At 46.0% G+C, this 20,699-nt stretch overlaps 1 protein-coding gene across 8 annotated transcripts in view; it reads left to right on the top strand.

Moving 5' to 3' along the window:
• ZBTB24 (zinc finger and BTB domain containing 24) overlaps window positions 1-19,325 on the top strand; it is a 51,244-nt gene extending 31,919 nt beyond the window's left edge. For 7 of the 8 annotated variants that reach the window (XM_068279453.1, XM_068279452.1, XM_068279450.1 and 4 more), the window contains 4 exons: window positions 1,664-1,747; window positions 5,857-5,940; window positions 15,405-15,486; window positions 17,516-19,325. In XM_068279453.1, coding sequence (XP_068135554.1) covers window positions 1,664-1,747; window positions 5,857-5,940; window positions 15,405-15,486; window positions 17,516-18,338 — 1,073 coding nt within the window. In that variant the 3' untranslated portion in view covers window positions 18,339-19,325. The remainder of the gene's footprint in view (window positions 1-1,663; window positions 1,748-5,856; window positions 5,941-15,404; window positions 15,487-17,515) is intronic. The other variant, XM_068279454.1, reaches the window with a different exon arrangement.
• Window positions 19,326-20,699: the final 1,374 nt, after the last annotated feature.

Here is a 20,699-nt window from a genome sequence, read left to right as displayed (position 1 = left end):
AATAGGGACTCTCCCCTTACTGAGCATGTGCAAACAGTCTAACGCAGCTAAAACCACATATAACGCACAGCATGCTGCACTTTCTTTGAACATCCAGCGTTACACTGTAACGCTGTGGGCACTGTGAACAACCCATTGATTTTTCATTACTGTGAGTTGGGCTGTGTTACAGGCTGCTCTAGCGTGCGCCTGTAACGTCCCACTGTGAAAGCAGCCTAAAGAAGAATTCCATGACATGTCAACCAGTTGAAAATTGAAAAATGTTTCTTATTTGTACATAAGTGTATTTTAAATTTTAAAAGCAGCGCTGCTAGATTGTTTTGTGTGGATTCTGAGACCATCATCTAGTGTGCGTACAGCTGTCTCATGACATTGTTTATCTATCTGGGGCACTGGATCAATAAACAAGCAGCAATGAATGAGCACATAGTTCTCTTTACTCAGCACTCATTTCCTAAACAGAACAATAGTTCAGTGACTGTAATTGGTGATGTTTACAAAGCTTACTGCCTGCAGATTCGTTTGAGAGATAACTGTAGGCTGCTTACACACCAAGACGTTACAGGCGCACGTTAGTGCGCCTGTAACGCTCCCCCAACGCACAGCAATGTAACACAAGTGGGCTGTTCACACAGCCTACGTTGCGTTACATGTTAAGCTGCACGTTCTCCGCAAAGTGCAGCATGCTACGGCGTTGGAGCGGCTATAGCCGCGTTAGACTGTTTGCACATGCGCAGTGGGGGGCGGAGAGGAGGCGGGGAGAGCCAGCTTCAGTAGCCGCGCACATGGCTACTTAATATTCACTGCACTGGCGGGCGCTGATTGGCCGGCGGGACCACGTGATGCGGAGTGTCTCGCTCCGCATCACGTGGTCCCGCTGGCCAATCAGCGCCACTCTGGGAGACATTATAGGAATCGAGCCGCCTAACGCGGCTCACTCTACCGTCGGCTCTTGCAGCACCATACGTTGTTAGGTGCACGTTATGCGACCTTAACGTGGCACCTAACGCAACGTCTTGGTGTGCAAGAAGCCGTAGCGATAGACATCTTGACCCTCCATTTAGAACAGGTTACTGGGATAGCTTGATTTTCTTTGTTAATACAGTAGGAGGTATAGAGAAGCTTTGTGGCAAGTCATTTAAAGTGGACATGAACTCGGAACTTCCTCTCTGCTCTAAAAGATACGCAACAGCATAACCTTTAAAGAAAAACATTTCTTTGTTACCGCTGGTAGAAATCCTAATATAAATCTGCATTATTTTTACTACTTGCGTCTATGGAAGCAGACATATTAACATCCTGTGCTTTCAAATGAGCTTAACTGCCATGACAGTCAGGTGACACAGGGAGAGATAAAATTACAACTTGTAATTCGACACAAATAAGCGGTAATAATTAGACAGTGTAAACTCTCTAAATACATGGTTTATTTCTGTTTTCCTTCTGTTCTGTGCAAGAGTTCAGGTCCACTTCAATCAAAGAGCAGGACAAATCTGAAGGGTTTTTTTTCAGGCAGAGATCCAAAAATATAAATCAAGGGGGAAAACTGTGTTTAAGATGAATTGCTATAAATTATATCACTTGCTTTGTGGAATCCTCTTTATACATTTAAATATTATACGTTTTTGGAATCTTAGCTGTGTGTCTATCTTTATTCTTCTAGGGAAGAAATCATTTACTTGCGATCAGTGTGGGAAAGTTTTCAGGCAGAGGAAGCAGCTGAAGAGCCATTACCGAGTACATTCTGGTATGTACAAATCATAAGCTTGGCTCTTTTGTAAGGCATACACCTACCACTTATTGACGTAACTAAGTACAACTATTACATGCTACTTGATTCATTTAGTGTACTCTGATGTGCTGATGTGGTATTTAATATCAGTTTGGAATCTAATCCCAGCTCCATCTTAGTCAAATTTGATATTCTGGTAGGGGAACCAAACATTTGGATTTATCAAGACTTGTCTACACCAGAGATCATTGAGCAGTAGGTATGGTCAATGAAGTGTTGATGCTGGATTATGCAAATTGTGTATGCATATTCCTGCGGCTTGAAAATTGACCAATCAAACACCACATAGATCTTATTTGATTGGTCCATTTTCAAGTTGCATACATTTTTCATAATTCTACATCAACTAATAATTATTTGCATCTTGTTGACCATACTTACAGAGTACCTAGATAGCTCATGTTGATTCAGAACCACTAAGAGACAAAGTGGTAGGTCAGGAGTGGCACACCTTTCCAAACGTCAAAGATGGATGCGTAACCTGGGTGTCAAGCCACACCCAATTCGTAACAACAAAGTCCAGGGTCGTTTAGCACACCAATTTGTAAATTCCTAAGCGTTTTGTTCTTCACATCACAAGTCCTCACACAGATTGACAATTGTTTCGGGGCCACGGAGGTGCGTACAAGAGGTATCGGCGTGGGAGACTTGGGCACAGGATACAGCCTGTATATGGCTGATCCTGCTGCTGCACAAGTTCCCGGTCATGTAAAATACTATTCCCCCTCCAGGCCGCCATGAATAGTGGGAAATGAATTAATTTGGCTTCCAGCAATTGCTGGAAGCTGAATAATTGTGTTTTAAAAGTAACTTCAGCACCGTCTTCTGATGGCGCCGAAGTTACTCCATGTGTGCTGCTATAGCCATAATTCCTATTACGGCCTATGGTGGCGCCGGCTGCGATCGAGTCTCCAGCGCTGGAATCACCGTGTTCACTAGACTAGAGTCTGCACTTTCTGATGAAGGGCACCCTCTGTGGCCCCGAAACAACAATTGTCAATCTGTGTGTTGACTTGTGATGTGAAGAATAAATCACTTCAGAACCACTAAGGCTAAGTTTCCATTGCTGCGATTCCAGGCCGATTCCCTGCCCACGAATTTAGATAGGATTTGACAGCTTATTGAAGTGAATAGGAAGCATCCAAATTTGTGGCCGGGGAAAAATCTGAGGCCCTGCAGCATAAATTCATGCGTCACTGTCCGAATCCCATAACCGTGCATAGCGCGGCTAGAGGGATTCAGCTGCGAGCAGGTCACAGCTGTGCCGACATCGCGTCTCGCAAGGTGCATGCTGCGCACAAGTGGAAACGAGCCCCAAGAGAGTATGAGGGGCTGAAAGAGACGGAAAAGTACTTCTACTGAAAAAAAAATTATGCATATAATTTAGCCTTCTGAAAACGGAAGCTATTTGTAATAATTCAGCTTTAAAGAGAACCTGAGACAAGAAGAGTCTCAGGTACCATACTTATCTGGGGCTTCCTTAAGCTCACATTGAGGCTGCTTATCCCTCGCCATCTCCCCGGGTGGCTCCTGTCTCCCACAGTAGTGCCCGAAAGCCTGGCTGAGTCGCACTTCATCGCACATGTGCGGCCCGACAGGTGTGCCAGAGCACATTTGCTTGCTTCAGGCTGGATTCACCCCTAGATGTTTTGCCTTGCATCCCATTTGTCAAAAGGCATGCAACACATTAAAGCAAACTTGAACTGAAATTGAAAAGTCAAAATAAACATACACAGGGTCGTACTTACCTTCCATGTAGACTACTCCTCAATGTCTTTCTCCTCTCCTGTGTCCTGTTTATCCACTGACCAATGGAATTCTCCATCCCCCATTTTAAAAATGGCAGTGACCCTGTAACAGCTTCTGGATCAGCACACTGTTAAAACTGTAACATCGACCACTTGAGCCATAGGGAAACGTGGGCATTACCTAGCACATCAGGTGTCCTTTCAGCTATAACTGACAGCAACTGATATATTTTAGTTCTGACAAAATCTTGTCAGGACTGGAAGGGATTGTTAGAATAAAATGGTGAGCTTCTGAGAGGAACTGACGGTGAAGTAAATATGTAATATTGATTTGCAGGTACATCATGTGTTTATTTTAAATTTTACTCGGTTCAAGTTCCCTTTAAAGGGAATGTCCAAGCAAAATAAAAAAATCAGTTTCACTTACCTGGGGCTTTTACCAGCCCCATGCAGCCATCCTGTGCCCTCGTAGTCACTCACTGCTGCTCCAGTCCCCCGCTGGCAGCTTGCCAACCTCGGAGGTCGGCGGGACGCATTGCGTACATTTTTACGCATTCCCGCTAGTGCAGGAACATTAACACATAAATTTTTACGCATTACTAGTTCAATGCGTAAAAATCCGAGGTCGGCAAGCTGCCAGTGGGGGACTGGAGCAGCAGTGAATGACTACGAGGGCACAGGATGGCTGCATGGGGCTGGTAGAAGCCCCAAGTAAGTGAAACTCATTTTTTTATTTTGCTTGGACATTCCCTTTAAAGGGATACTGTAGGGGGGTCAGGGTAAAATGAGTTGAAGTTACCCGGGGCTTCTAATGGTCCCCCGCAGACATCCTGTGCCCATGCAGCCACTCACCGATGCTCCGGCCCCGCCTCCAGTTCACTTCTGGAATTTCTGACTTGAAAGTCAGAAAACCAGTGCGCCTGCGTTGCCGTGTCCTCGCTCCCGCCGATGTCACCAGGAGTGTATAGCAGAAGCCCAGTATGGTCTGTGTCTGCGCAGTACGCTCCTGGGGCCATCAGCGGGATCGAGGACACGGCAACGCAGGCGGAGTGGTTTTCTGACTTTAAAGTCAGAAATTCCAGAAGTGAACTGGAGGCGGGGCCGGAGCATCGGGGAGTGGCTGCGCCAACACAGGATGTCTGCGGGGGACCATTAGAAGCTCCGGGTAAGTTCAGCTCATTTTCCCCCGACCCCCCTACAGTATCCCTTTAAGTGTAAATAGGGTCTCAAGCTGAATTTTTGGAAATACCTTCTGTTTTAAGAATGCAATTTTATATTGACCGTACCTACTGAGCAGTGGTGACTAGGGATTATTTATTATAATTGTAAAGCACCAACATATTATGCAATGAATACATGGCTTAGCAGGTAGGTGAACAGCATGTTTATGCAGTGAAGTGTTACATGAAATTATCAAGAAATTGTTTTGGGTAACCATTTTTGTAGGCCTTTCTATGGTCTAATACATTCTTGGACCAACTGGGAGGAAGCCAAATAACCTAACATAATGGTTTTTGGGTTGTGGGGATGAGGCTAAACATTCAGAGCGGACCCACCACCGGACTTCATGCAGGTGGTAATTAAATCCAGTATCCTAAAGCTGTGAAGTGAACCAGTTAGTAATCGTACTGCTTAAAGAAAACCTGAACTGAAAATTAAAAATCAAAATAAGCATACACAAGTCATACTTACCTCCCGTGTAGTCTACTCCTCAATCTCTTTCTCCTCCCCCGCATCCTGTTTGTCCACTGTGATCAAGAGAATTCTCCGTCCTCCATTTTGAAAATGGCCATTACCCCATAACAGCTTTCTGGTCAGCACACTGTTAAACTGTAACATCGTCCACTTGAGCAATAGAGAAACATGGATATTACTGGGCACAGCAGTAGTCCTCTCAGCTATAACTGACAGCAACTGATATATTTCAGTTCTGACAAAATATTGTCAGAACTGGAAGGGATTTTTGTCAGAACAAAATGGTGAGCTTCTGAGAGGAACTGATGGCAAGGTAACTATTTCATGTTCATTTGAAGTTACCTCATGTGTTTATTTTAAATAATTTTACTCAGTACAGGTTCCCTTTAAGCTCTTGATTTCACTGCCAGGTCCTTGAAACTGTATTGGTCAGGAAGATGATGTGTCATTGAATGAGTAGCTGTAAAAAAGAATGAAGATGTAATCCTCCCACATTCCCAGTTTTGCAGTGGAGCATTTGATACAATGTTTAGGACAACTTTTATACCAACCAATATAAAGCTGAATACTCCGAATTAAAGTGCACTTTGCATTTGTCATTTTTCTTTCAATCTGTTGAAGGCCACGGGTTACCAGAGTGCAATGTCTGCCAGCGAAAATTCATGGATGCTGCACAGTTAAAAAAGCATCTAAGATCTCATACAGGTACCGTGATATTTCCATGTGAATACATATAGCACATGATTGTTCCTTGTGGGATGAACTAGACAGTGCACACTTACAAGACAGTCAAAGTGTAGCTTTCACTAAAATAAGAATTCCTCAACTAATCTATACATTTTAATTTTATCATTTTTTTTTCTGTAGATGAAGTATTTTATATCTAATGTAAATACATGCACTGTATATGGGTACATCTCTGGCTAGTGACTTGCATTCTGATAACCTCCTTGCCTCATGTCAATAGATCTGGTGCCTGTGGAAGACTTTTGCTTCTTAAAGTGAACCTGTTTCAAATTGTGTGAACACCTCTTACATGTTGCTGTTGTCTTATGATGTAGTGTGCCTACACCTTCCTCTCCTAAGTTGCTCTCATTGGCTGTCTTGTTAGAATTGCTTGTCATGTGATACTGGTGACAGGATTAGAGGGTGCTGGTCTGTGGTCAGTGTAACACAGGGGCCAAAGTCTAAAGCCGCATCTACACGCGTAGATGCGGCCGCGATGCTCCTTATCAATCGAGCCGCTGATGATAAAATCTAGAGGCCACAAAAAGAAAATAGCAGCAGCCAGTGCAGTTTCTAGGCTAAAATGCACCCAGGGCGAGGGTGTAAAAATTGCGCCCCCCCCCCCCCAAAGCAAGGTATGGGTGCCCACAGTGTAGGTTAGCCAGGTCTAGTTGCACTCAGTATAGATTCTCCCAGAATAGGTACCCCAGTATAGGTAGCCAGCTATAGGTCCCCCCAGTATAAGTAGCCAGGCATAGGTGAGTCAGTATAGTTGCCCTCCGGTATAGGTTAGCCAGGTAGGTGTCCTGCCAGTATAGGTAGCCAGTATAGTTGCCCACAGTATAGGTTAGATAGGCAGGCGTCCCCGGTATAAGTTAGATAGTTAGGTGCCCCCACTACAGGTTAGCTAGGTGGGTGCCTCTAATATAGGTAGCCAGAATAGTTGCCCCCCGCATAGGTTAGATAGGTAGATGCCTCCCAGTATAGGTTAGTTAGGTAGGTGCCTCCAATATAGGTAGCCAGTATAGTTGTCACCTGTATAGACTAGCTAGGTAGGTAGGTGCCCCCAATACAGGTTAGATAAGTTAATGCTCCCACTATAGGTTAGATAGGAAGGTGCCCCCCAGTATAGGTTAGATAGGAAGGTGCCCCCCCAGTATAGTTAGATAGGGTAGCTGCCCCCCAGTATAGGTTAGATAGGTAGCTGCCCCCCAGTATAGGTTAGATAGGTAGGTGCCCCCCAGTATAGGTTAGATAGGTAGCTGCCCCCCCAGTATAGGTTAGATTAGGTAGCTGCCCCCCTCTGTATAGGTTAGATTAGGGTAGCTCTGCCCCCCCAGGTTAGATAGGTAGCTGCCCCCCAGTATAAGTTAGGTAGGTGCCCCAGTATAGGTTAGATAGGTAGCTGCCCCAGTATAGGTTAGATAGGTAGCTGCCCCCAGTATAGGTTAGATAGGTAGCTGCCCCCCAGTATAGGTTAGATAGGTAGGTGCCCCCCAGTATAGGTTAGATTAGGTAGCTGCCCCCTCAGTATAGGTTAGATTAGGTAGCTGCCAACCCAGTATAGGTTAGATTAGGTAGGTGCCCCCAGGATAGGTTAGATAGGTAGCTTCCCCCAGTATAGGTTAGATAGGTAGCTGCTCCCCAGTATAGGTTAGATAGGTAGCTGCCCCCCAGTATAGGTTAGATAGGTAGGTGCCCCCCAGTATAGGTTAGATAGGTAGGTGCCCCCCAGTATAGGTTAGATAAGGTAGCTGCCCCTCAGTATAGGTTAGATTAGGTAGGTGCCCCCCAGTATAGGTTAGATTAGGTAGGTGCCCCCCAGTATAGGTTAGATTAGGTAGGTGCCCCCCAGTATAGGTTAGAATTAGGTAGCTGCCCCCCAGTATAGGTTAGATAGGTAGGTGCCCCCCCAGGATAGGTTAGATAAGGTAGGTGCCCCCCAGGATATGTTAGATAGGGTAGCTGCCCCCAGTATAGGTTAGGTAGGTGCCTCCCCATGATGGAGGAGGGAGCCGCAGCCGCGGGGAGGGCAGCCCGACCTCTCCCTCTCTCTCCCCGGGCCCGCCCTCCATGCGATCCCCCCCTCGGACGGAGTGCAGAGTAATGCGCAGGGAAGCGCTACAGGAAAAACTACTCACCTCCGCTGGCTCCAAGCGCTGCTCTCTCGCCGCCAGTCTCATCCTTGCTTACACGCTGATACACACACACGCTGCTAAACAGGAAGCAGCGTGTGTGTGTATCCAGCGTGTAGGCAGAGAGAGGAGACTGGCGGCGACAGAGCAGCGCTTGGAGCCAGCGAGGTGAGTAGTTTTCTGTAGCGCTTCCCTGCGCATTACTCTGCACTCCGTCCGAGGGGGGGATCGCATGGAGGGCGGCCCAGGGAGAGGGAGGGAGAGGTCGGGCTGCCCTCCCCGCGGCTGCGGCTCCCCCCTCCATCACACAGCGCCCCCTCTCAGCAGCGCCCCGGGTCGGGCGGCACGCCCCGCACGGGGGTAGAAACGGCCATGGCAGCAGCTAATTATCACTCATACTATTCCATACTTTTCAAGCATATTTTGGAAACCGGTTTACTCCAATAAAAATATTTTTTTTCCTCTTGGAAAATGAATTACAGTACGCCATCTGCAGACTGATGAACCCAGACTCAGATTTAGTTGTCAAGTAAGACGGTGTTTTTACCCGGATTTTGGTTTTGGCACATACAGGGTCGGTGATGGAACAACACAACATACAGTAGAATGCATATAGTGTAGACAGTACACATGAACAGCATTACAGAGGCATAGTTTGATAAGGTGTGGGTGGGGGGGGGGTAGGATCAGAGGGGTAGTCTAAGTGCTGATTGAGTGGAACTGCCATCTGTGGCACTCAGACACTACGTAGCAAGTCGGGTGCTATGTCCGTGGGTTAAGGTAAGGGCATAGCGGAGATAAATTGCAATTATTATCTGAAGGCTAAGCTTGTAAGGCTGTTTTCCACTTGCCGCATTTCTATCCAAAAATTGAATCTAACGATTATCGCTATTTGGTTTCCGCTCAACCGCAAACCGTGTGCATGCTACAATTTTACTGCATTTGAGTTAAGTCCATGAGTGTACAAGAAAATCGCATTCTAAGCATGTTGCGATGTGAATTTCATTTTCACTATTACTGTATGTTAGTTTTTCTCTCATCTGTAAAGCGCTGTAGTACCAAAGGTATGTCGAATGTAAATTGGGTAATGAGTAAAACGCATTCAAAATGTTAAACCTGACAGATGGCATGGAAAATTGGGGGGGGGGGGGGGGGGACACAAATGCAAAGCGTGTGCAATCGGGATGTGCAGTGGGAAAGAGCTCTCAACTGCTTTGAAGAATTCTTTACATGCCTTTGGAGCAGGGCTGTGGAGTCGGTGCAAAAATCTTCTGACTCCTCAGTTTACGAAAGTGCCGACTCCAGGTACCCAAAATTGTTCCGACTCCTTGACTCCAACTCCTTAGTCTAATACTTACCAGGACTGTGAATTTTGTCTAAAAATCATCCGACTCCTTAGTTTATGAAATCACAACTCCGACTCTAACTCCAACTCCAGGTACCCAAAATTGCTCTGACTCCTCGACTCCGACTCCAACTCTGACTCCACAGCCCTGCTTTGGAGAAAGGGATATTCTGACAAACTTGTGCACAGCAAATGTTATATAATTTAGAAAATGTGTTAATGTTGCTTAATTACATCTGCAGAATAAGAACTTCATGAGGACTTAATGTACACCAAAAGTAAGGGGAAGATGGAGGCTGCCATATGTATCTTCTTTGAAATAATGCAAATTGCCTGGCTGTCCCACTGAACCTCTGCTCTAATACTTTTAGGCCCCTTGTACACATTCGTGCTGTGTCGCCCCGCGTTTGGCTTACCTGCCACATCCCCACTGAAGGGCAATGCAGACTTGCACACGTAACAGGGTGCAGTGTGGTGCGCTGGAAGCATCCAAACCGCTCCGTTTCCGATGCAAAGTCTGCAGTGTGTTGCCGCATGATCCTTTTCTACATCATCATAAGTCAATGGGTGATGCAGTAAGAGCAAACGGTGGGAGCGCAGTGCGGGAACCCACGGGAATCTCAGTGATGTACTTCCTGCCTAGGAGGGAGTACGTCGCTGAGCAGGGGCATATGACCCTGCCGCCACACAGTGGCACAGGGTCATATGAAGGCTGGTTTCTGTGCTGCTCAAGAGTAAAACCAGCCTTAGACATAGACCCTGAACAAGTATGCAGATCAGATGTTTGACTGAATTTGCTGTATGCTTTTTTTTGTGTGTGTGAGTGATTCAGACAGACACCACTGATGCATGAAAAATCAGCAAGATTGCCAGGCAACTAGTATTATTTCAAAGGAAATATGGCAGGCTCCATATCCCTCTCCAGTAGTGTTGGGCGAACATCTAGATGTTCGGGTTCGGGCCGAACAGGCCGAACATGGCCGCGATGTTCGGGTGTTCGACCCGAACTCCGAACATAATGGAAGTCAATGGGGACCCGAACTTTTGTGGTTTGTAAAGCCTCCTTACATGCTACATACCCCAAATTTACAGGGTATGTGCACCTTGGGAGTGGGTACAAGAGGAAATTTTTTTTTAGCAAAAAGAGCTTATAGTTTTTGAGAAAATCGATTTTAAAGTTTCAAAGGGAAAACTGTCTTTTAAATGCGGGAAATTCTTTGCACAGGTAACATGTTTTTTGTCGGCATGCAGTCATAAATGTAATACATATAAGAGGTTCCAGGAAAAGGGACCGGTAACGCTAACCCAGCAGCAGCACACGTGATGGAACAGGAGGAGGCGCAGGAGGAGAAGGCCACGCTTTGTGAGACACAACAACCCAGGCCTTGCATGAGGACAAGAAGCGTGCGGATAGCATGCTTTGTACCGCCATGCAGTCATAAATGTAATAAAGATAAGTGGTTCAATAAACAGGGACCACGCGGCAACGCTAACCCAGCAGCAGCAGACGTGATGGAACAGGAGGAGGCGCAGGAGGAGAAGGCCACGCTTTGTGAGACACAACAACCCAGGCCTTGCATGAGGGCAAGAAGCGTGCGGATAGCATGCTTTGTACCGCCATGCAGTCATAAATGTAATAAAGATAAGTGGTTCAATAAACAGGGACCACGCGGCAACGCTAACCCAGCAGCAGCAGACGTGATGGAACAGGAGGAGGCGCAGGAGGAGAAGGCCACGCTTTGTGAGACACAACAACCCAGGCCTTGCATGAGGGCAAGAAGCGTGCGGATAGCATGCTTTGTACCGCCATGCAGTCATAAATGTAATAAAGATAAGTGGTTCAATAAACAGGGACCACGCGGCAACGCTAACCCAGCAGCAGCAGACGTGATGGAACAGGAGGAGGCGCAGGAGGAGAAGGCCACGCTTTGTGAGACACAACAACCCAGGCCTTGCATGAGGGCAAGAAGCGTGCGGATAGCATGCTTTGTACCGCCATGCAGTCATAAATGTAATAAAGATAAGTGGTTCAATAAACAGGGACCACGCGGCAACGCTAACCCAGCAGCAGCAGACGTGATGGAACAGGAGGAGGCGCAGGAGGAGAAGGCCACGCTTTGTGAGACACAACAACCCAGGCCTTGCATGAGGGCAAGAAGCGTGCGGATAGCATGCTTTGTACCGCCATGCAGTCATAAATGTAATAAAGATAAGTGGTTCAATAAACAGGGACCACGCGGCAACGCTAACCCAGCAGCAGCAGATGTGATGGAACAGGAGGAGGCGCAGGAGGAGAAGGCCACGCTTTGTAAGACACAACAACCCAGGCCTTGCATGAGGGCAAGAAGCGTGCGGATATAGCAGCAATGCTTTTTGCCGCCATGCAGTCATAAATGTAATACAGATGAGAGGTTCAATAAACAGGGACCGGAAACGCTACACCATCCCAGATGTTCATTGGTCATGTTACTTGGTTGGGGTCCTGGAGTGTTGCGTAGTCATTTCCAATCCAGGATTGATTCATTTTAATTTGAGTCAGACGGTCTGCATTTTCTGTGGAGAGGCGGATACGCCGATCTGTGACGATGCCTCCGGCAGCACTGAAACAGCGTTCCGACATAACGCTGGCTGCGTGGCTGAGCGAGGTGCACAGTGGCAGTACACACAATGCTATATACAGCGTGGCTGAGCGAGGTGCACAGTGGCAGTACACACAATGCTATATATAGCGTGGCTGAGCGAGGTGCACAGTGGCAGTACACACAATGCTATATATAGCGTGGCTGAGCGAGGTGCACAGTGGCAGTACACACAATGCTATATTAGTCAGGCTAAGCCGTGTACACAGAGTGTCAGAAAACACAATGCTATATATAGCGTGGCTGAGCGAGGTGCACAGTGGCAGTACACACAATGCTATATACAGCGTGGCTGAGCGAGGTGCACAGTGGCAGTACACACAATGCTATATATAGCGTGGCTGAGCGAGGTGCACAGTGGCAGTACACACAATGCTATATTAGTCAGGCTAAGCCGTGTACACAGAGTGTCAGAAAACACAATGCTATATATATAGCGTGGCTGAGCGAGGTGCACAGTGGCAGTACACACAATGCTATATATAGCGTGGCTGAGCGAGGTGCACAGTGGCAGTACACACAATGCTATATATAGCGTGGCTGAGCGAGGTGCACAGTGGCAGTACACACAATGCTATATATAGCGTGGCTGAGCGAGGTGCACAGTGGCAGTACACACAATGCTATATTAGTCAGGCTAAGCCGTGTACACAGAGTGTCAGAAAACACAATGCTATATATATAGCGTGGCTGAGCGAGGTACACAGTGGCAGTAAACAATGCTATATATAGTGTGGCTGAGCGAGCGGTGTACTACTGTTCCCAGCAGCGACACACAATGACTGGGGGGGACCCTGGCTAGCGTGGCTGGAGAGCGAACTACCCTGCCTGCCTACCCAAAGCTAAACCCACAGACAAATGGCGGAGATATGACGTGGTTCGGGTATTTATTTACCCGAACCACGTGACCGTTCGGCCAATCAGAGCGCGTTCGGGCCCGAACCACGTGACCCGTTCGGCCAATCACAGCGCTAGCCGAACGTTCGGGGAACGTTCGGCCATGCGCTCTTAGTTCGGCCATGTGGCCGAACGGTTTGGCCGAGCACCGTCAGGTGTTCGGCCGAACTCGAACATCACCCGAACAGGGTGATGTTCTGCAGAACCCGAACAGTGGCGAACACTGTTCGCCCAACACTACTCTCCAGGTGTTTTACAGCTGATCCGGTTGCATTCCGTTAACCAGAACTAACTCGGTGTTACTAATGGGTTTCATTGCACTAGTTGTGACACATTTCAAGTCAAACAGACTGTCTGATGGTGCTAAATATTATTTAGTCTAAAGTCAGCCACAAATAAGTGTGATGCAATTCCATATAGATATTCCCCTGACATACAGATGGCAGTAGATGCACCACTGTGCACTTTAGATTTCTTGCTATAACTTGATCAGAATATTTTTTTTCCAGCCACTACTGTGGTTTTATACTGCCTAATCCACAACAGAACCTCCATTCAAGTGCTCTTCCCAACAGGTCAGAATTTTGTTTAGCTGCCCACATAGCTGTTCTGATCAACTTTACCCCTAAATTAATAATTTGTGTGAGGACGCGGACTACAGACAGATTACCTGCTATTGGTTACAACAAGTCTATATCCAAGTCTATATATTTATGTGGTGACACACATTGCAGTCTGTGGGTCAGCTGGATTGAATATAATAATTTGTATGAATTACAGAAGACATCACACTGAATAGATGTTAGTTTGTACAATTTGTGCTTGAGCATTAATGATCCAGAAGTGAGCTACTGTGTGGCATCTTCAGGCTACAATTCAATGAACCTAACTAGCAACGTGTCCTAGATGACTGTACTAGGAAGCATTATGTACACCGCAATTGCAATTTTATGTAGACTTAAATTAAGTTGTTTGTTTTTGGGGGGTTTTAATTAAGGGATGTAAGGAAACGCGGAAAGGCCGCCGTCTCTCGAGGTGAGGCGGCTGTTTCCGCGTCCAGCATGGCGTCACAACGCGGAAAAAACGCCGCATGCCGCATAGGCAGTGCGGCGGAATCCGCATTGGTAACGGCGGAATCCGCATCAGAGGCGGCCCCCCGCTCTAGATACATTGCATGACAGTACTGGTGTGGCTGGGACTGATAGTCCACCAAGATTCAGACTTACACGCGCGCGAGCACAGAGGCAGAGTTTAAATAGCAGTTAGAAGGGAGTCTGCTGACCAGCTGGGTCAGCTGACAAATTCCACTGCTCTCATTGGACCAGCAATTAGGGAGGTCCTGGAAAGGTCCTAGAGTATATATACTGCTGGTTGTTCACTTGCTCTTTGTCTGGCGTGCGATCACATATGTGGGAGCACCCAGATCCGCAAGTGTGCCGGGACCAGCTGGAGCTGTAATCCTACACTTAGCTAGATTCTGTTGATAGCTAAAGTACTAGTTTGATTGTGATTATCTGTTATGACTTTTGCCTGCCTTGACTATCCTCCTGAACTCTGATCTTGTACCTCGATATTTCTGATACTCTGTTGCCGAACCCCGGCTCGTTCCTTGACTCTGCTTCTGCCTCCTGATTTTGTACCCCGATATATCTGATACCCCGTTGCTGAACCCTGCCTGTACTTTGACTCCGCCTTTGCCTCCTGATCTTGTACTTTATCTGTCCGTGTGTGTACGACCTGGCTTGTCCGACCTCGAGAACCGACCTTACTGTTAGAGGCGGTTCCTCGCTCTGTTAGTGATCCTTCCTCCTGAAGGTTACTTTCAGTCTGTCCTTCCTACTGTCAGTCTGACTCCTCCCGTCTTGGAGAGCTCGGGTCTGCGGAAGGAATCTGTGCAGTACTCCTTGCTGCACTGAGGCCTAGTCCTCTAAGTGTTATTGTTGCACCTAACACTACACTCTACTCAGGTGAACAGAGGTTAGCTAGTATATCGGATTATCAGTGATACTGCAGATCACGTATAATCTGGTATACATCTGTATTCCCAGTGATTCTGCAGATCACTGGTAATCAGATCCTCTCTGTGCTTCACCGATCGTTACAAAGGATTAGAAATTATTACTGTGCAAATAATCAGAGCTTGCATGCAAAATGCAGTAGAATTTCAATATAGTAAACTCAGTCCTCAGGGTCCAGCTATGCACCAGCAAATTCTGATCTAGTAAACTACTTGTAACTTGAAGCTGACTAAGCAAATTTACCGTAGTAGTTGAGGAGTTTAATTGGCTCAGTTGCAGTTTGCATTCGGTTTGTGAATCTCACTAATTATTCTTAATAAGGAGTGTGTGAAGCATGCTGCACAAATCCTGAATAACATATTGGTTAAGTCAACTTTTATATGCATAACTGAATTATGTTTTTCTTTAGGCGAGAGGCCATTTACATGTGAGATCTGTGGAAAGTCCTTTACTGCTAAAACCTCTTTGCAGACACACATCAGAATACACAGGTATGCTATGTTGTCTTTCAACTTCTTGGAGAATATAATCATTACAAAATGAAAATGAAACTTTGATCAGTAATGAAATGTTAATGTATTAATGATTTTTGCATCTGCTCTAAAATGCATGCTTATCTCTGCCACTGTTTACATTAAAGTGAATGGGGACCTGAAAAAAAAATTAACCAGATACTACCTATAGAGCATTCCTGCTCCTCTCATGGCCCCCACGTTCCAGCGCTGGCTCCCCGATAGCAGTATTCTTCCAAATGATCAAAATACTGCTCTCTGCTGCCAAAGGAGGATTTGGAAGTCTTTGAGAGCCCGAGTGTTCCTGAAAACGGGGGTCTCCATACTGCCCACACACGAGCACGCTTCCTCGCGTACTCACGCATGCACAGTATGGAGTCGCCCATCTGCTGGAGCATTCAGGCACCCGAAGACTTCCAAAGCCTCCCGCGGCGGAAGATTCAAACTGGGGAGCCAGCATTTAACAGAGGGATATGTGAGAGAAGCGGGAAGGCACTATAGGACAAAGAGCCTTCCCTCTCCTTAGGTAAGTATCTGGATGATTTTTTTTTTTTTTGGGGGGGGGGGTTAATTTCCCATTAGCTAAAAATCACAGCCAATTGCTCATACTCAGATGAAGTACTGATAACATCTGTAAATACTAAGATATGATATTAAATCTAGAACATCAGGAGTTGATTTAATGGTTTAGCACAGATGACTTTTTGTGCAAGGGAGCGGGGCTACAGTGTGGAAGCTGGCGGTCATAGACCATGGCAGACCCGGCAAGTAGGTTAAACTTTGGGTTTTGTTTTTTTTAGGGGGGTTAAATCGTTAAATTAGTTAAATCGCAAGTGCTGTTCAATCGCAGGGAGTAGATTTTACACCACTTGCAATTGCCAGTGAAGTCCTGCCACAAAATGCGACCAAATACGTTTGACAAAGCACTTGCGCTTTAGCAAGTGCTCCTCTCAGTGGCCTCTAGCCTTAAGTTTGTGTCTCTAGCTAAGCGTTTGTCATTGTGGTTTCTTTAAAAAATAAGAAAAGCCACAAACATTCACTAACCCTTAAATTTAAGCAAAAGGCAAAAATGAAAAGGATAAGATTTTATTTGGTTTTTATCAAGAGCTATTGGTATATATAAAAATCATGAACAACTTTATCAGTGGATTTTCCACAGTTTTATTTTAATCTACTTTTTAACTCCTTTCGAACTGACGCAGTTTAAATCTACGTCGGGCGGGTGGGGCTGCGGTTCTGACCGGACGTAAACTCTACGTCCCATTCACCGCGCGTCCCTGCCCGTAATTTTACGGCAGAGCACTGTGAGCCGGACAGGAGCCGTTTTCATTGGCTCCTGGCCCTGTCATTACTGTAAATTGGCTTACATTGAGTGACAGGGTCAGGGGCCAATGAAAGCGGCTCCTGACCGGCGCACAGCGCTCTGCCGTCATCGAGATGGCAGAGAGAGCAGCCTGCGGCGGGGACAGAGCGGCGTGAGCGACGGATTATTGCGGCGATTCGTCTGTATGTGCCTTTTAGCGTACCAGCAGCCTCTGGTCCTTAAGGGGCAGAGGCTGCTGGTACCGAAGTGGTTAAGTTTTTACTGTTTTATTGTTTTTGCTCAATGACTCATTCATTGAAGTATGCCAGAGCTAAAAATCCATGAACTATTGAGCCATTTTCTGCTAGGAAAGTGTCTTATAGTTGTAATTTCTTATCAGTGAGGGTCACCCTGTAGTCTGACCCAGTCCTGACTCAGACAGGAACTGCCACTTATATACCTGATGTTTAACTCTGTCGGGCAGAGAAAAAAAAAGAAACACAGCATAGTTATTTGTGTGCTTGGCACTGTACATACACTTCTATCTCATCATGTCACATGTCACCTCGGGTATCCTTTAAGATGTAAATATTGTGAGTGTAGACCTAGGTGTGGTGGAGTTCACTGATCAGTTTTGAGCATCATCCGCTTTAGCAGCTTTCTTTTCATTTATTCATGTGTTTGTTTTTTTTTTTTTTTTCTCAGGGGTGAAAAGCCACACTGTTGCAACATTTGTGGAAAAGCCTTTGCAGATGCAAGTGCCAAAAGAAGACATAGTATTTTGCATACAGGAAAGAAGCCATTCTCATGTCCGCAGTGTGATTTGCAGTTTTCCCGCATGGACAATTTAAAGACTCATCTTAAAACCCACAATAAAGTAAAGCAAGCGCAGGAAGTCACTACTACCACTGGATGCACAGAGGATGCAAGAAACATACTTCAGCTGCAGCAATATCAACTTGCAGCTTCCAATGGGCAGGAAATCCAGTTACTGGTCACAGATGGTGTTCACAACCTGAACTTCATGTCAGGCCATGGCCAAGGCATTAGTATTGTGACTGCTGACGAATCTCATAATATCACAGACCAAGCTGCAAACCTTGCACTGATTACTCATCAGCCTTCAAGCTTGCATGGCTTGTCAGTCCCATCCCATCAGCACCAAATACCTACTATCCAAAACATTGAGCTAATAGAAAGCAGGGTACAAACTGTTCTCCAGGAGCCGATGCATGTCATCACTCTCTCAAAGGAGACACTGGACCAGCTGCAAGGGCGAGCGCATGAAATTCACTTGACACAAACAGACCGGCCGACGACTCTGACTCAGGTGCAAGCACATCCATCTCAGGGTATCCTGAACCAAAGTATCCGAGTCCCTGACCACATTCAGCAAGCATTAACTGTAAACCCTGCAGAGCATCATATAGCTGGGTCTCAGATCTCAGCACAGACATATCAGCTACAAGCCGATACCGTCTCTTTTATAAATGCCACTCTAGACACCACTAATTCCTCTTCTGTATGATGGAAGTTTCACTTGTTTCATCTATTTAACACAGATTATTTTTCTCAGCAGGTGGTTACTATGCACATTATATTGTCTGAAATGTGTGCTGGGGATTCTAAGATTGTGGACACTCCGCACAGTCACATCTTTTGCCTTTTGGGTCAGCACTGACCTTAAAGTAGTTATTGCAGTTCTGTGAGACCAGCCTTAGTGCTGGCTTTAGGCAGTGTAAGTGCCTGACACACTCCAAGATGCCATGCTTATTTTAGAATATCCTGTACATTTTTTTTTTTTAAATCTGAGTTTATTAAATACAGCCAACACAATAAAAACAAAACCTACAGCATAACCATGCGATCACTAGACCTAATACCATCCAAATACACATGTATCCAAGAACTGTAGTATACAGGTAATGATAAACAACCAGTTCTAAGTTGTCAAACAGATTAATATTCATACCATAGGACAAGGCCAGGCAATCGTAAATAATAAAATGTCTGCAAAAATTAGAGCCACAGGCCTGATCTTAGTACCCATCAGACTAAGCATCCACACCCACAGAGATAACATCAGCTGTTCTAGAACTAACCAGCAGCTCTACACCCATCTATACACTCCATACTTTCTCAAATTTGTGCAGGTGCCGCCACCCTGTGAGTATAGATTAGTTTCTCCAGTCTAAAGGAGCCCATACACCTAACGGTTTTCCCGCCGATATACGGCCGATTCGATCACAGTGATCGAATCGGCTGTGAAATCGCCGCGCACACCGCTGACAGAACGATTGATTTCCGTCCGAAATCGATCATTCCCGTCGATCCGTCTGTGCGGAAGATTTTTCTCGATCGCCGGCGGGTCGGGAGTGCGTTGATATAGGCAGTCGAATGACCGACGCAATACAGCGGGTATACATTACCTGTTCCGGCCGGCGCGAGTCCCCTGGTCCCCGCTGTCTTCCTTCCGTGCTGGGTTCCGGACCGGCTGCAGCTACACAGAACTTCCTGTCCTGGCAGGAAGTTTAAACAGTAGATCGCCCTCTACTGTTTAAACTTACCCTGGACAGGAAGATCAATAGCTGCAGGAACGGTCTGGAGCCCGGAGCGGAGAAGAAGACAGCGGGGACCAGGGGACTTGCGCCGGCCGGAACAGGTAATGTATGCAGGGAAGGGGGGGGGGGGGGGGGGCGGCAGCAGCTCCACAGATTGTGATCGGTTTCAGGCTGAAATCGATTCACAATCTGTTTGCAGTAAAGGCAGCCATATGATCTCTCTCTGATCAGATTCGATCAGAGAGGGATCTATCTGTTGGTCGAATCTGATGGCAAATCGACCAGTGTATGGCCACCTTTAGACAATCTGAAGTAAAAATAAACTTTTTTTCTGGGGGGGGGGTCACGATTCACTGTCACTTTTAATAGGCGTTGAGACTTCCATTGTTCTACCATGGGAGGGAGAGGATTTTTCCAGCGGCTCAAAATTAATTTTACATGCTTGAAATAAGGAACATAGAACCATGGCTTCGACAACATTGCTTAATAGACCTAAAGGATAGAATTGTACAGTCTTCGGCATATCTATTCCCAGGACACTATCAAGAAAGCGAAGAACATTATCCCAATATCTATGTAATTTAGGGAAATGCCACACCATATGTAATAAACCACCATGATCATGTTTACAACGAGGGAAAATTGGATTCTTTCTCCATCCCATATCAAACAACCTTTTGGGGGTAAGACAGGTTCTTAGAAGGATATTGAGCTGAGGCATCTCTTGTGCTGTTAGTTGACATTAGGGGACCGCTTGTACTATCTCAGACCAATCCTCCTGTGTCAGCTCTCTCAGGTCACTCCGTACGTCTGTGCAGAAAATTGTGTGTATGGCAACATGGGCTTTGCTTCATTGGATGGTAAAAGTCACGTGTACTTTATTTCATTGTGGAAGATCAGGGGCAGTATACTGAATTAAGGAATCTCCTTGATATGTTTTTTATGTGAGAAAAGGAAAAAAAGAAAACATGACTGCAAGTTTGTAAATTATATTTGTTTTGACTTTTTTTTTGTAAGTTGGACAGACAAATATTAAATTGTCTTCTTTTGTATTTATGAAAAAGCCATGCCATATTGTTAAATACAGCCTTTATAACTGACTCACATCTATCTTTGTATAGTATTTTTTTTCCTCTAATCTCCTGGGACCCAGCAATCAGACTGGGAGAGGCAAAGCCAATCTTGCATGTTCCTTTGCACTACTATGGACAGGCGTTTGGAGCACAAAGTGATGACCTTATCAGTGTGGTAATGCTCCTTTGATGTTCCATCTGGCTTGGTGCTTTGGCCAAACTATTCTGTTAAGTCATGTCCTCTGTTATTTAAAG

Source organism: Hyperolius riggenbachi, chromosome 4 (assembly GCF_040937935.1).
Source record: "Hyperolius riggenbachi isolate aHypRig1 chromosome 4, aHypRig1.pri, whole genome shotgun sequence".
Classification (NCBI taxonomy): Eukaryota; Metazoa; Chordata; class Amphibia; order Anura; family Hyperoliidae; genus Hyperolius; species Hyperolius riggenbachi.
The sequence above is the reverse complement of the archived record's forward strand: the minus strand, read 5'-3'. Positions and strand labels throughout refer to the sequence as shown.